Below are 16,186 nucleotides of genomic sequence, written 5' to 3' on the forward strand. Positions count from 1 at the left end.
TACTTGAGGTAACAGCAGTCGCATCTTTTCACCTGCGCAGCTCGATCTCTCAGTGGCGAGGAGTAACGCGTGGGAGGCTCACGCTGCCCCCGACACTTCCTGATTCTACTGCGCAGGCGCACCAACCGACCTGTAGGAGTCGCTGTCCACAACGCCCGATCCCCACCCATCAGTTTCCCACCCCCTAATAGGGCCAATGTGTATTAGTATGAACGACCAGCTAAACTGAAAGCAATGTGGAGCGCTGGGCTCGAACAGGCGAGCCCAGCATCTCTGCATTCGTGGCGAGCGCCTTGCCCACTACGCCACGTAGCCGCCCCGGCTTCGTATCAGATTTTTATCATCACTTACTAACGTCTTCGTATGGAATCCTCCCCCTAGACTCAGTCTGGAGGAGGGATATACCAGACTTGGAAATAGATTTTGATTGGCAAGAAGTCTGGGCAAACGTTCGAATTGCGTCACGCAACCCGGACCATCAACAAATGAATCTTAATTATATTCATAGGACATACCTGACTCCTATAAGATTGAACAGAATGGGACTTAAACAAGATTCTCTATGTTCCTCATGTTCAAATGGGGATGAGGGTACATTTATGCACATGTATTGGGAATGCCCACCGGTTAAAATATTCTGGGAAGAAGTGACCCAGCAATTATCAGAATTCTTATTTCTGAACATACCTGTACATCCCTCTGTATTGCTGTTGAATGATGTTTCGCAGTTAGCAGCCTCTATACAGCTAAAGAGACTAGTTTTATCCGGTCTCACAGCTGCTAAAAAGCTGATAGCATCACGATGGATTCAACCGGATAAAATGTGCCGGAAGGTTTGGATTCTTACCTATCTCGATGTGATTTATCTAGAGATATCTACAGCAAGAATTTTAGGTGTCAGTGAAACCAACATTGCAATCTGGTTAGAAGTGGTGGGGAGAATAAAGGCTAGCATATGAATTGTAGTGCCTGGTTAGAAGCGAATGAAAATGGATGGATTATCCAAGTGGGGGTCCGGGGGGGGAGAGCGAGCAGGAGCATAATGTATGTATTGTATTAGATAGCAAGTATTAGGTATATATCTCGTAAACTACATTTATATTGATTCAAATGGTGATTTCATTGGATGTTTACTGTTAATGCTTGTGTGTCTAATTTTATGTTATGTTTTAAAAAGAAAAATAATAAAAAAATAAAATACAAAAAAAATGATAACGTCATAGAGCAGTAGAAGACTGCATATGTGTGGTGTGTGTGTGTGCCTGCGTGTGTGCGTGCGTGTGCGCGTGTGTGTGTGTCAGTTTGTGAGTGCACATACATGCTTGGTTGTGTGTATGTGTGGTATATGTACATGTAATTTTGTGTATTTGCATGCGCCTGCTTGTGTGTGCGTGTGTGTGTGTGTGTGTGTGTGTGCGTGTGTGTGTGTGTGTGCGTGTGTGCGTGTGTGTGTGCGTGTGCGTGCGTGTGTGTGTGTGTGTGCATGTGCATGTGTGTGTGGGTGTGTGTGTGTGCGTGTGTGCGTGTGTGTGCGTGTGTGTGTGTGTGTGTGCGTGTGTGTGCGTGTGTGCCCGCGCGCCTGTGTGTGGTCCCAGGACGGTGCCAGTGAAGGGTACGGGGTCTGGATTAGCTGCAGCTCTGCAGGGGTGAGAGAGAGGCAGGGAACTCTGCAACACTGGCTGTTTCCACGGAAACCACGTCTTATCTGGCAGGCCGCAGACAGACGCGGTGGCCGCGGGGTCACGGGGGGTCGCCGGGCAGATGGACGAGCCACAGGAAGTGACCTCGTGGACAGGAAGAGAGGGATCCCTATCTGGAGGGGCGACAGTCTCTGAGCCCCGCAACACACACACATACACACACACACACACACGTACACACACACACGTACACAAGCAGGCGCATGCAAATATACAGACATGTAAAAGTACACGTAGATATACCACACATATACACAACCAAGCATGTATGTGTACAAACAGACATGCACTCACAAACTGACACTGACAAACACACACACACACACACACACACACACACACACACACACACACACGCACACACACACACACAGAGTGATACAAATAACTCGTGACACATAGAAATGTTAAGGTGCGCTGTAAGCTCGTTCAGTGATGCTGAGGCTGCCCGTCTCTTTCATCATCTCTTCCTCCCTGTCCTACTTTCTCCTTCACACACACACACACACACACACACACACACACAGACATGCACACGCACACACACACACACACACACACACACACACACACACACGCACACAACTTTACTCCAGTCACAAACTACAACCAGAATAAGCCGACAACCTCTTAGCCTGTTTCTCTCGACAGCGCTTGAGCAAGCAGCAGTGTGAGGGAGCCGAGGGTGAGAGCTGGGAGTGACTCAGGAGAGAGAGTGGATGGAATGTAGAAGGATTGTTTTGACCGGAATGTTCTCTCTCTCTGGCCGTGTGGGAGAGAGAGGGAGCCATTTTGAGTTTCCTTATTGTGAGGAGAGGAAGTGGGCGTTTCCCTCCCTCCATTGTCTCAGGACCGGGGCTGAGTTCTGATCGACTCGTCGGGGAATAACACCCTACGGCGGGCGGTGTGTGAATGAGATGTCGTCTGAGCATACAGACGTAGCACCTTATTAGGACCCTGATACATTGGACTGTAATCTAATGAGTATAGGATAGTGAGATGTTAAGAGTGCTAAGTCTGCACACTGGCAGCATGACAACTCACCACACAACCACGTCACAAACTGGACTCTTACTCCTCAGGTCTCTGGCTTTATGAGAGAATAGCTCATGTTCACAATATTTACTTTCCAAGGCAACAGTGGCTCGGTTCCCGGTTCGATTCCCACTCCTCCCGGGCATCGTGTCGATGTGTCCTTGAGCAAGACACTTCATAACCCCTAATTGCTCCCGATGAGCAGGTTGTGGCACCTCGCATGGTCGCCTCCGCCGTCGGTGTGTGTGAGTGAATGTGTGAGTGAACGGGTGATGTAGCTCTCTCCCCAACGATACACGGACACAGGTCGGTTCTTTTTGAAACGGGCGTTTATTGTCTTGGGCTCATCACCATCCTCGTCCCTCTCACGCCGTGAAAACTATATTTATTGGATGAACACAGACACAGTACAAAGGCAATAGTTACAATACAATTGCAACGGTTACAATAATACAACGGCGCATCAAAATGCATTTACTCAAAGAAATATAATACCTCGTTGGCCGCTTGTCAGGAAAAGAGTTTCTTGAATTCTTGTCCTATTGAATACCTTTGTTTTGACCGTCTGCTACAAGCGCTAGACGTCCATAGATATCAAACTAAACCGGTCGAGCAGCTTATAGTCTTGCTCGACTGTCCATCAGAGTGCACCTGCTCTCTCTGTCTATTGAACACTTGCAACATGAGGTAGACATTTCCGGTTAAATGTGACGCTCGTGACCTTGTGCCTATCACGTTTTAACTTTTGACCAATGAATTTAGCCTTTTACAACAAATTATTTATGTATCACATTATTTATCTAATTATTACTTTATGCTTGAAAATAAGAAATAAATCATGAATCAATTAACTATAAAATATAGAATAGTTATGCAGCAGCACTTACACTCCCACCAAATCACTCATTAGTTCTGAATGTGGGATTTCTTTCAAACGAAAATATTAAAGCACCAAAATAAAATGTTCAATGAATGTGAACCTAAGTGTGTGACTTAGTTGGCCTCAAGTAAGGTAACTACCTTGTGAATAGGCCTTTCAAGGTGAACTGATCTGGTGAGTGGTTTGCCCTTATCAAGTGTAGTGTCAGTGACTAGTAACTTCAGCTTTCGCACCATTCCATCTGCACTAGGGTGAGCTTCCACAACCCTGGCGAGCTTCCATTTGTTTCTTGGTGAGCTGTCATCTTGTAGAATCACAATGTCATCTACTTGAGAATTTTGTGACGTTCTTTGCCATTTCTGTCGTTGTTGGAGGTTGAGCAGGTATTCTCGCTGCCATCTTTGCCAAAACTCATTGGCTAAGAACTGCACTCTTTTCCACCTTTTGCGCAAGTAAAGGTCTTCTTTGCAGAACTGTCCAGGAGGGGGTAGAATAATTGATGATTTCATGGTTAATATATGGTTGGGAGTGAGAGGTTCTGGACCGGTAGGATCATGAAGATGTTCAACACTTAGTGGTCTGCTATTGATTATGGCCATTGTTTCATAAAGAAATGTCCTCAGAGTTGTAGTGTCGAGTCTGCTTGCGGACTTGTCAAGCATGGCAGTCAGGATACTTCGGACCGTTCGAATTTGGCGCTCCCAAACTCCACCCATATGGCTTGCTGATGGGATATTCGCTACAAATTCACAACCGAATGCTCGTTGGCGTTCTTGATCCATTCCTTTGAGCAACTCAGAAAGCTCTCTCTTAGCACCCATGAAATTTGTTCCCCGGTCGCATCTTAGTTGTCGTACAGGACCTCTGATGGCTACGAAGGTTCGAAGTGCATTCATGAAGGCGTCTGTTGTCATGTCCTCTAGTGTCTCTATATGTACTGCTCTGGAGCACAAGCAGGTAAACAACAATCCGTATCGTTTTAATTCCCTTCTTCCTTCCTTTACAATGAAGGGGCCGAAACAATCAATACCACAGTAGGTAAAAGGAGGCGATGTCTCTGTTCTCTCTTCTGGCAAATCTGCCATTTGTTGGACCTCTGTAGTTCTTCTGTATCTCCTACATCTTACACACTTGTAAATGTGTGAGGAGACCACATTTCCACAGCCTAAGATCCATATTCCATTTGCACGCAACTCGTTCATGGTCATGCCTCTTCCTTGGTGTTGTACACGCTCATGATGATGTTTGACGAGCAGGGCTGACACATGAGATTTCTTCGGGAGTATTGCGGGATGTTTTACGTCGTGGTGCAAGGCTGATTGGGATAGCCGTCCTCCCACCCTGAGGACATTGCTCTTGTCCATGAAGGCATTCAACTTGTGTAACTTGTTGTTCTTATTTAGGTTGCTTTCTTTCTGGTGCTTGATTTTCTGGATGTCCTCAGCGAAGGCTTCTTCTTGCGCAAGTTTGACTATGAAGATTTCAGCTTCTCTTCTTTCTTCAAGGTTAGTTGCTGTGTTTGTTCTTGTCTGAAGTCCCTTGAATTCTTTGACAAATCTCTTGAGTCTGGCGATGGCGCTCACTGCTCTGGACCAGTCAGAAAATCTAGTGAAGCGATTCACCATTGATTTAACTTCTTTCGTCGCGACTGCATGCACATAAGCATTGCGAAGCTCAGGGTCCGTCGATTCTACTTCTCCCACCATGTCCTCTTTGCATGGAATATTCTGATGCCAAAGAAAGTCGGGCCCTTTCAGCCAGTTAGACTCCTTCAGTTGAACTGCTGTCAGTCCTCTTGAAGCAGAGTCGGCTGGATTGTTTTCGGAGGCAACATGTCGCCATTGTTCAGGACTTGTGCTAGATCTTATGCGTTGTATCCGGTTGGCTACGAATGTGTGAAACCTCTTGGCGTCATTGTTCACGTAGCCAAGGACCACCTTGGAGTCAGTCCAATAATACTCCTGCAGGTTTTCTATCTCAAGTTCCCTTTTGATGATATCACCGTTTCGGACTGAAGTCACAGCTGATGACAATTCAAGTCTTGGGATGGTTGTTAGTTTGGTAGGGGCCACTCTTGCTTTCCCCATGATGAGTGAGCAACTGATCTGTCCTGTTTCGCTTATTGCGCGAAGATATGAACATGCACCGTATCCACTAAAACTTGCATCGGAAAAGTTGTGAAGCTCATATCGCATGACCTCGCCAAAGCCTGAAGGAAGGTAGCTTCTTGGAATTTTCAGGGCTGCCAAGTGAGGCAAATCTTTAAGCCATGACTCCCATTGTGGCAGTATGTGCTCGGGAAGATCTTCATCCCAGCTGACCTTGTCCCTGCATAGTGTCTGAAGGATCTGTTTGCCTATGAGTATGAAGGGGGCCACAAACCCTAGTGGATCATAGACGGAGGCGACGGTTGAGAGAACCCCTCTCCTTGTCAGTGGGTTTTCCTTAACTATGACCCTGAATTGGAATTCATCTGCTTCAATACACCACTGAACGCCAAGTGCTCGCTCGACGTGGAGTTCTCCTAGGGCCATGTCTAGGTCTTTGGTTTGTGCACGTTCTTCAGGTGGTATTGCAGCAATCACTTCCTTATCATTGGACACAAACTTATGCAGACGAAGGTTTCCTGTTCTGCACAAGGCTCTTGACTCTTCCACAAGGTTTATGGCTTCAGCAGGTGACTTCACACTTATTAAGCCATCGTCAACGTAGAAGCTTCTCTGGATGAACTTGATGGACCTTTCACTGAACCTTCCATGACCCTGCGATGCCAGATGTTTGAATCCAAAGTTGGAACAGCCGGGGGATGAAGCTGCCCCAAACAGATGCACCCTCATCCTGTACACTGAGGGTTTGGAGTCCAGGTCGCCGTTGTCCCACCAGAGGAACCTTAAGTAGTCTTGGTGTTCCTTTACAACGTGAAACTGATGGAACATCTTTTCAACGTCACACATTATGGCTATTGGACCCTTTCTGAATCGACATAGCACTCCAACTAAGGCATTAGTCAGGTCTGGTCCAGTCAAGAGGTGATCGTTTAGAGATGTTTTTTGGAAGTGTGCTGAACAGTCAAAGACCACACGGATCCTCCCAGGTTTATGGGGATGATAGACTCCGTGATGCGGAATATACCATGCTGGTTGGTTATCGAGTTCAGACTGTGGAACCTTCTCGGCGTCGCCTCTGGTTATTATGTCGTTCATGAAATGGACATAGTCTTTGCGATACTGCTCATTTTTCCTCAGTCGTCGCTCCAATGAGGTGAGCCTGTGAACTGCACATGGTTTATTATCTGGAAGATTAGGTTTGTCCGACTTGAAAGGAAGTGGGAGTTCGTAGTGGCCGTCATCCTTCTGCCTTATTCCTTCTTTCACTTTAGACAAGAAGAGAAGGTCTTCCTGAGAAATTGGATTATCATCGGCAGTGTGCTCGTTGAAATCAGATTCGAGAGCCTTAATTATGTCTGCTGGATTGATCTCTTTGACTTGAGTTTTGCACACAAAGTTTACTTCTCTCTTTAAATCAACCGATGGATGCACAGCAGGTGTTACTTGTCGCACTATGATTCTGTGACTGGTTCCTATTGCATCACTGCAGTCACTTACTGGGGTCGAGCAGCCGACGATGCTCCAGCCGAGATCAGTACGCTGTGCATACGGACAATTTTCTTCACCGGGCAGGATCTCCTTCGGGAGAAGAGCTTGTTGACAGTCATAGCCAATCAAAAGGCCTACTTCACAATCCAATGGTGGTGGAATCTTGTCTGCCAATTGCTCCAGGTGAGGCCATTTTAGAGCCGTTTCAGAAGTTGGAATGTGCAACTTGTTTGCTGGTATGAACTCTCGTGTGAAAACTGGTGGCAATGGAATCAGTTTCTCTGAGTTGTATCCTCTTACTTGCAGATTCTTCAGTTTCTGACAGGGTATGACTGTTGATCTTGCAGACATTGTGGATAGCCGCAAGCTGACACTCTCCTTGTTTGTGTTGAGGTTTTGGGCCACTTCGTCTAAGATGAAAGTTGTGTCGCTCTGCGTGTCTAAGAGCGCATAGACAAGGATTTCTTGATCTGGCTGTGTCGTGGATGAAACCCAGACTGGTATAATTGAAGATGTTTGTGTACTTAGGTTTCTTTGCATGACTCTGTTGATAGTTGCTGTTGCAGCTGGGGCCATGTCTTTGGTGTCTGCCCTGTCATCTCCCTTTAGAGGTGTTGACCTTTGACGTTCTTTAAACCTATCGTCATGCAAACATGTCGGATGCCTCCTCTGACACTCTTCACATGTGCTCTTGTTATCACAGTTTCTTGACTGATGACCAGTTTTCAAACATCCAAAGCAAAGCTTCTCTGCCTGCACAAACTTGACACGATCTTCAACAGTCTTTTCACTGAACGTTCTGCACTTGGTGAGGCCATGTCCTATTCTTTTGCAGAAGACACATGACGGTATGTTGCTCGGTGTTGTATTTGTGGACAGTGTCTTTGCTTGAATGGTCTGACTTCGTGGATAATTTGGTTTCTCGCTTTCCAGACTCTTGATCGCTTGTAGTGAGGATATGGGATCGCACGCAAGATCGGCTTCCTTTGATAGGAAATCGACGAACTTCTTGAATGGTGGGTATTCACCGCTTGCTTGCCTGACTTCCATCACCTTGCAGTTCCAACTGGATACCAACCAATCTGGTAATTTCAGCAGGATTTTTTGACTCTCATTGCAGTCATTGAGAACTTCCAATGCCTTAATGTGGGGCATTGCGGCCTGACAGCAATTCAGGAAGTCTGCAAAGTCTCTTAGTTCACAACCATCTTTAGAGCTTATCTTTGGCCATCCATGCAGCTTGTCTCTGAATGACTTCCCAATTATGAATGGGTCTCCGAAACGTTTTTCTAACAGCTGCCAGGCTGAGTCGTATGCTGCTTCAGTGCCTAATAGGAAGAATCCTTCGACGGCTCTCTTTGCAGCGCCACCTAAATACTTTCTTAGGTAGTACAGTTTTTCATTCTTTGGGATGTTCTTCCTGTCTATTAATGTTTCAAAAGATAGTCGCCAGTCATTGAATTTCAAAGGATCTCCAGTGAATAATGCAGGCTCTGGTGTTGGAAGGCGACTGGCACTTATGGCTTCTGCTAGCATGTTGACCCAATCAGAGCTGTTCTGCATTTGAGGCATGGGCATTGATGTTGGTGGAACTTGAGGTGTCCATTGCAGACCTTGGAGACTAGGAGCTTGACTTTCTACCAGAGATTGAGGAATGAATGGTGGACTTGAAGCATGGAGGGTTTGAGTAGTGTTTGGCACGGCTTGAGGGATGAATGAATTTGTGAGGTTGAACACTTTTAGTTCTCCTGCTGGTTCAGCTTCCTGCAGCAAATTTCCAACTTCGAAGTGGTCTTCGACTTGATCGTAGACCTTAACTCGAGCTCTTGCAGCATTGAACTTCTTGACTTCCTCTAGACGTTCAAGCCTTCTACGCTTGTCTTGCATGGCTTGTTGTCTAGTTAGGTTCTCAGATTCAAATGTTGCCAGCCGTTGTTTATCTTCAGATTCTAGCCTTTGAAGTTCTGTTGCCTCCCTCTCCTGTTCATCCAACACTGCCAAAACTTCCTGGGATGCGGCAGCTTCAGCCGCAGCCTCGTTTCTTTTGAATGATTGGATGCTAGAGTGGGTGGAGACAGATCCTGATCGCTGAGTCATTGACTTTGATAAAGAACCTGTTGAGTCTAGGATTGATCCAACATCAGGCCAAGGTTCTTCCTTTTCAACTGCTGTATGCCCTTTGAGTTGCCTTTCTGCCTTTTGAATAATGAATTCTGAAAGAAACATGCATGTGTCAACTCTGCGCCGCAGGTCTGGTTCAGGAGTTTGTGTTCCACGTAACTCTTCATAAATTATCTTTACATCATGACAAGTGTCTTTTATGTTGCTAATCAGCTCATGCAATTCCTCCTCAGAGGCCTCATCGGACAATATTTTCTTGCATATTCTGGCATGACACCTCCACTTCTCATAGAGGATTATGTATCGACGGTTTACACTCTTCAGCCTTTCTTCTTGAAATCCTATTCCCTTTTCTGTAAGGGTTCGGGTTCTTTCACCTCTACGTAACTGTTCCACTTCTTCTGTAGATTCAGTGTCTTTAGCTTCAGGCTGAGTATGTGATTCAACATTTTGACGGCAGGTCTCAGTGTCTTTAGCTTCAGGCTGAGTATGTGATTCAACATTTTGACGGCCAGTGTCGGACATCTTGACTTAACTTGGATGGCTGTGTGTAACTATTGAGCTTGAACTGGATTTGTATTTATAAATGTATGCAGTAAGTCAAATGTGAGTAGCCATAAAGGTTGTTAACCATATAAATACCTTCTAAGAGAAGACCTCAATATTACATCAAATAACTGTTTCAGCATTTAAACTTTTAGACTTCAAGTTGACTTAAATTCAAAAACAGTATAGGATTTGAAATTACTTTGACACAAAATATACAAGTATAAAACACAATATCTGAGTGAATATGACCAGAAATGCCTTAAATCCCTTATTTCATCTTCTATCGATGGAGTTACCATTTAAATGCACTTAAGTTGCCCTTTAAACTAAGTTACAATCACAAAACACAAAATTGTCTTAATTTCAATGGAAATTCTGGAATATCCTTCTTTGGGGTGGAATTCCGCTTTGCAGCACATTCGCGTCTAGACTAAGCAGTGGCACAGTAACGTTAATAGATCTGAGTCCTTAGTTGCAATTTCAGTTAACCACTTCTCACACCACTTTGACTTGACTTTAGTGGTAGAGCACTTATTGGCTTTGACTTGAAACTTGCGCTTTCAACACAGTCTAATAATTACTTTGCTTGCAGTTGGCGGTTGTTATGCCGACAGCTTATCTGATGCTGGGTCTCCGACGCCGTTGCGCTGCGCCGGCTGCAGTCTTCTCATCTCTCCTACCCGCGTAGAGCAGACGAGTTTTCACTGTAGCTCTCTCCCCAACGATACACGGACACAGGTCGGTTCTTTTTGAAACGGGCGTTTATTGTCTTGGGCTCATCACCATCCTCGTCCCTCTCACGTCGTGAAAACTATATTTATTGGATGAACACAGACACAGTACAAAGGCAATAGTTACAATACAATTGCAACGGTTACAATAATACAACGGCGCATCAAAATGCATTTACTCAAAGAAATATAATACCTCGTTGGCCGCTTGTCAGGAAAAGAGTTTCTTGAATTCTTGTCCTATTGAATACCTTTGTTTTGACCGTCTGCTACAAGCGCTAGACGTCCATAGATATCAAACTAAACCGGTCGAGCAGCTTATAGTCTTGCTCGACTGTCCATCAGAGTGCACCTGCTCTCTCTGTCTATTGAACACTTGCAACATGAGGTAGACATTTCCGGTTAAATGTGACGCTCGTGACCTTGTGCCTATCACGTTTTAACTTTTGACCAATGAATTTAGCCTTTTACAACAAATTATTTATGTATCACATTATTTATCTAATTATTACTTTATGCTTGAAAATAAGAAATAAATCATGAATCAATTAACTATAAAATATAGAATAGTTATGCAGCAGCACTTACAGGTGAAATGTGAGGAAGTAAAATTTGTAAAGCACTTTGGATCAAATCTGCTATATAAATGCACTAGGGATGTCCCGATCACATTTTTTTGCATCCCGATCCGATCCCTATCATGTGATTTTGAGTATCTACCGATACCGATCTTTCCCGATCCGATCAAAAAAAATTATAATTACATTCACCCTGAATGTTGACGTTATCCAGGTGAAAAGTTTACTTCATTCAAGCGAGGCATTGCAATCCTTGACATAAATCATTTGATGTATAATTAAATCAAAGGAAATGCGTTTGGGTCTGAGAGTGTGGCTGGTCTGCCGTTCTGCAGCTGGATACTATCGGTTTGTTTTGGCAAAATTCTTCTGCTCTGTGTGACAATAAATAAATGAATGATGATATGCAATTTAAAAACCAAAACTAAGGCCTCGGTATGAGTTTAAGACGTGAACATGGTCATGTTTGTTGAATAAAAAAAATAAAGTTAAAAAAATATATAAAAAAAAAACAGATTATTTTTTTTTGCCGATCCCGATCTTCGGAAAATCACGTGATCGGATCGGGACATCCCTAAAAATGCACCATTTACCATTTCGCAGGACTCGCCAACCAACAAGCTGCTGTACGCCAAAGAGATCCCGGAGTACAAGAAGAGGGTCCAGTGCTACTACCAGCAGATCCAGGACATGGCGCCGCTCAGCGAGCAGGAGATGAACGCCCACCTGGCGGAGGAGTCGCGGGTGAGCAGCTGGAGTAGGATTGGTTGATATAGAGTCACCGTCACCGGTGTAATAATCCGCCCATAGAAAGGCAACAGTGAAGGAACCCGTATAATGTTGAGTCTTCTGGCTTCAGAAGACTATGTTCATTTTACCGTAATGTAATATTTGCTGACTTTCTCTTTTTTGCGCAGAAATACAGAAATGAATTCAACACCACCCTGGCCTTGACGGAGATCTACAAATACGCCAAGAGATACAGGAATCAGGTAAGAATCATCCGCTGTCTCTCTCTCTCTCTCTCTCTCTGTCTCTCTCTCTCTGTCTCTCTCTCTCTGTCTGTCTCTCTCTCTCTCTCTCTCTGTCTCTCTCTCTCTCTCTCTCTCTCTCTCGCTCTGTGATCTGATTTGAATTAGCAGTTACTCGTGTTTAAAACGGGTCCTAAATCAAATCGAATCAAATGTATTTGTAGAGCCCGAAATCACAAGGAATCGCCCCCATGGGCTTCACAGGCCGAGAAGAAGAAACATCACAATAAATCCAGAACAAAAACCACCATAAAATCCACATTTTGCAAAACACTCCCAGACTTTCCCCAATGAGGAACGACGCCCTACAGTATATTTCTGTCTGATCCGTGATCTGATCTGCATTAGCAGCGACTCGTGTTTAGAACCGGGCCTTATATCTCCGGCCCCATCACCCGGTTCCCCTCCCTGTAGCGTGTCGAGCTGCGCAGAGAGACACGGGAACTGGAGCGTGACCTGACCGCGTGGGGAATCACACGGATGTCCTCTCCTCGACCCCCGGAGCCTCGTCGATCAGCCACCCCCTGTCAACAAACACTCCAGACACGCGTGTGCATCGAAGAGATCCTTCATATATAGGCAGTCAGTGTGCGTGTTGGGTTCATTGAGACACACGCGTGTGCATCGAAGAGATCCTTCATATATAGGCAGTCAGTGTGCGTGTTGGGTTCATTGAGACACACGCGTGTGCATCCAAGAGATCCTTCATATATCGGCAGTCAGTGGGGTTCAGGTTGGGTTCATTGAGACACAACTACACAAGTGTAACTGAAGTGCATCGAGAACGTTTTTATTGCAATATCCCAGCATCATCATCATGTTGTATGGAGGGCATGACGTTGATGTGAACATACGTGTAAGTGGGCTATAGGGGACAGAAAAGCTGTTGTTTGGTACAGTAGGTTATATTGAATAGAGTGTGACTGACCCTTGAGCCCTTGAGCTGTGGTGAGTATTTACCACATGTGTGGAATGGAATAATACTGTGAATATTAGGCCTGTATGGATACTATGGCATCATAATAATAATAATAATATATTATATTTGTAGGGGCTCTTTATATTTGTCGAAACAAAAGGCGCTACAGTGTAGAAGAACATAAAAACTAGTATAAGAGTAAGAGAACATAAAATAAGAAGGGCTAAAACTAGTAAAAGAACATAAAATAAGAAGGGCTAAAACTAGTAAGAGTAAAAGAACATACAATAAGAAGGGCTAAAACTAGTAAAAGAATAGATCTAATCTAATATATAATCTAAAATGCTAAATATATGATCTGATGACGTATACAGTATTCACATAAGGTGCACATAACAGCAGAGAGATGGAATTCTGGACTAACCCATAACTAACAACAAAAATCTGCTCCTGACACAAAGTGGTATTAAAATGGACATCCCTGGCCTCGACATGGGAACGTGTGGGAGCAACGAAAAAACAACCCTTTCCCTTCTCTATGAATGCGGTCCATTTACCTTCACCTGCCCCTATGTGTTCAGTCACACTGTAGAGAAGCTACTATTCCATATCTCCCGTTCACTCTCTCCCGGTTGTTTCCCGTCAGCCCTCATATGTTGACATCTAACCCTGTCACTGTTCTCTCTCCGGAGAATAGGCCTCGTCAGTGGTGTGACGGTGACTTTAATGGAGGGCCCTCATCATAACACACGACGCCATTTAGCGGCTCCACTCCATCATGCCACTGCAACCGGCGCGGGCCAAGGAGGCTTATAGACAAGCCCTGTGAATGGGCTCTGATTGCCTATTCTCTGCTCCCTCTGCCTGGTAACACTGCCGCTAATAGCCACACAGAGCCAGTAGACATTCTATCAGGAGTGAGGCGGGGGGGGGAAAAAACAGACCAGATGTGGGTTTTGTAAATAATGTGAAGAGGGGAAAGGCTTCTGTGTGGCGTGGCGGCGTGGTGCGTGGAGGCTGGAGAAGTGCTGTGTTTGTGTTCTCTCACTTATGTCCACAGGCCGCAGCTGCCTCCTTCTCTCTCTCCGTAACACACAGGGGTGTAAAAAGTTACCAGAAATGATACTTAAGAAGTGAAAGTATGGGTACCGTCTCAAAATCTTACTCAAGTAAAAGTCAGAGTATCTGGCTAAAAGCACACTTGAGTAAAAGTCTAAAAAGTTTCTACTTTTAAATGTACTTAAGTACTAAAAAGTAAAAGTAAAAAACTTTTTTTCTGACCGTCTATTCTTCTGATAGCAGGTGTTTAATCAAAGATCCCCACTTTCTAGTCTTGCACAAGGACCAATCAGCATGGGTATGCATGGGGGGCGGGTTCATTTTCCATTGATGGGGATTTGATTGGCTTGTTTTTAAATAAAGTGCGCCCCCGCAGGATTAATAACATTATCGTTAGTTCGGCCAGAGAAACAAATACTAATTAAAATTGTTGGGACCTGCGAGATTTTTTACTTTGTAGGTCTGCATTTTAAATGTGAGGAGTAAAAAGTATGTTTTTTTTTCTCTGAAATGTAATTGAGTAAAAGTGCAAGTATACAAAGCTAATAATACTAGAGTAAAGTACAAATCCCCCAAAACAGTACTTACGTACGAAGTACAATTACTCCAAGTACTTTACACCCCCGGTAACGCAGGATGGCTCCGTGGCACAGCTGAAAGTTTCTCTTTTCTTAATATGTTTCTCTCTCTGTCCGCCAGGTGGTGACCGCGCTGGAGGCCAACCCCACCGCCCGGCGCACCCAGCTGCACCACAAGTTTGAGCAGGTCATCGCCCTGGTGGAGGACAACATCTACGAGTGCAGCAGCGAGGCCTGACTCCGCCTCCTCCTCCTCCTTCTTCTTCTACTACTACTACTACTGCTCACCTCTGTTCCTGCTGCCACCTGCTGCCATATGTAGCCTCTACTACCTACACAGTACCCCGGGAATATCTGCCCCTCCCCCCACCCCCTGGGAATTCTCCTTCATAAATGCCCCCCCCCCCTTCTCCCTTATCTTCTCGAAAGCCACAGACGGGACAACGGGAGCACAGGAAAGTGGCAGAGACCTCTTTCTCAAGGAACATAACTTAATATACGCTGTCGTGGAGGTGTTCTGGGCTTCCTCGTACAGCTCACCGATATATCCCAGTTTCCCCTCGACACGAAGGAAACTCCTGGTGTGTGTGTGTGTGTGTGTGTGTGTGTGGTCTCATTCTACTTCAGCCCAGAGGCGGAGTGAGGGCGCAGGAACTTTGGTGACGACGGTCCTCTTCCTCCGGGTGACTTCAGTTTGCCGGGGACCCAAAAAGCCCTGGTGGCGAAAACGTTATACGCACTGACCCCTTCCTGAAAAAGGGGGAACGAGCCAATGATGCACTGTACTGTAAGATACTGTCCATAGCAATATTTATAGATGTGTTCTAATGCTTTCAAGTGGCCTGTCCGTCCGTGAAATATGAGTGTATTATGAGCGTGCGATATGTGAATGAGAGTGAGGGGAGAGGCCTCCTGTCGTTGTCCTAAAAACCTGCTACGCTTTTAGGTTTGATCGGGTGCGATCGCTGAAGAGGTGGTGAACGCTGTCGGCACTTTGAACCCACGTGTTTGATGACAGGGTTGAGGAGGTGGCGGAGAAGGAAAGTAATAAATAAATGTATAACTTAGGGTAATGGCGTTTGGGCCCTCGTCGGCGGAGAGAGACTGGACTTTAGCGGATTCAAATACGATGTGGATCACTGGGAAGAACTGCATCGTATAGAAGAGAGAGACGTTTATCTTTGTGCTTGTAAATGGATGAATATCGTGACGGGATCCTGACCAATGAACACAAGGGAAAATTACAGATGTATGAAAATGTTGAGCTCAAGTGTAATCAAGAGAGCTTGTCTCTGACGCGACGTGTATTTGTGTGACGCCAAATGAATTGTCAGATTCCGTGAAATAAATTACACTATTTCGAATTTGTATGTGTCCCAAAAAAAAATGCACTATGTAGAATGTTCTTC

At 45.1% G+C, this 16,186-nt stretch overlaps 1 protein-coding gene across 1 annotated transcript in view; it reads left to right on the plus strand.

Moving 5' to 3' along the window:
* Positions 1–15,688, plus strand: part of plxnd1 (plexin D1) — a gene marked incomplete at its 5' end in the record, with an annotated part of 51,822 nt that extends 36,134 nt beyond the window's left edge. The window contains 3 exons of the mRNA XM_084333610.1: positions 11,794–11,934; positions 12,108–12,182; positions 14,899–15,688. Coding sequence (XP_084189736.1) covers positions 11,794–11,934; positions 12,108–12,182; positions 14,899–15,015 — 333 coding nt within the window. The 3' untranslated portion in view covers positions 15,016–15,688. The remainder of the gene's footprint in view (positions 1–11,793; positions 11,935–12,107; positions 12,183–14,898) is intronic.
* Between the last annotated feature and the right edge of the window lie 498 nt (positions 15,689–16,186).

The sequence above is a fragment of the Notolepis coatsorum genome (genome assembly GCF_963971535.1).
Source record: "Notolepis coatsorum genome assembly, chromosome: 17".
Classification (NCBI taxonomy): Eukaryota; Metazoa; Chordata; class Actinopteri; order Aulopiformes; family Paralepididae; genus Notolepis; species Notolepis coatsorum.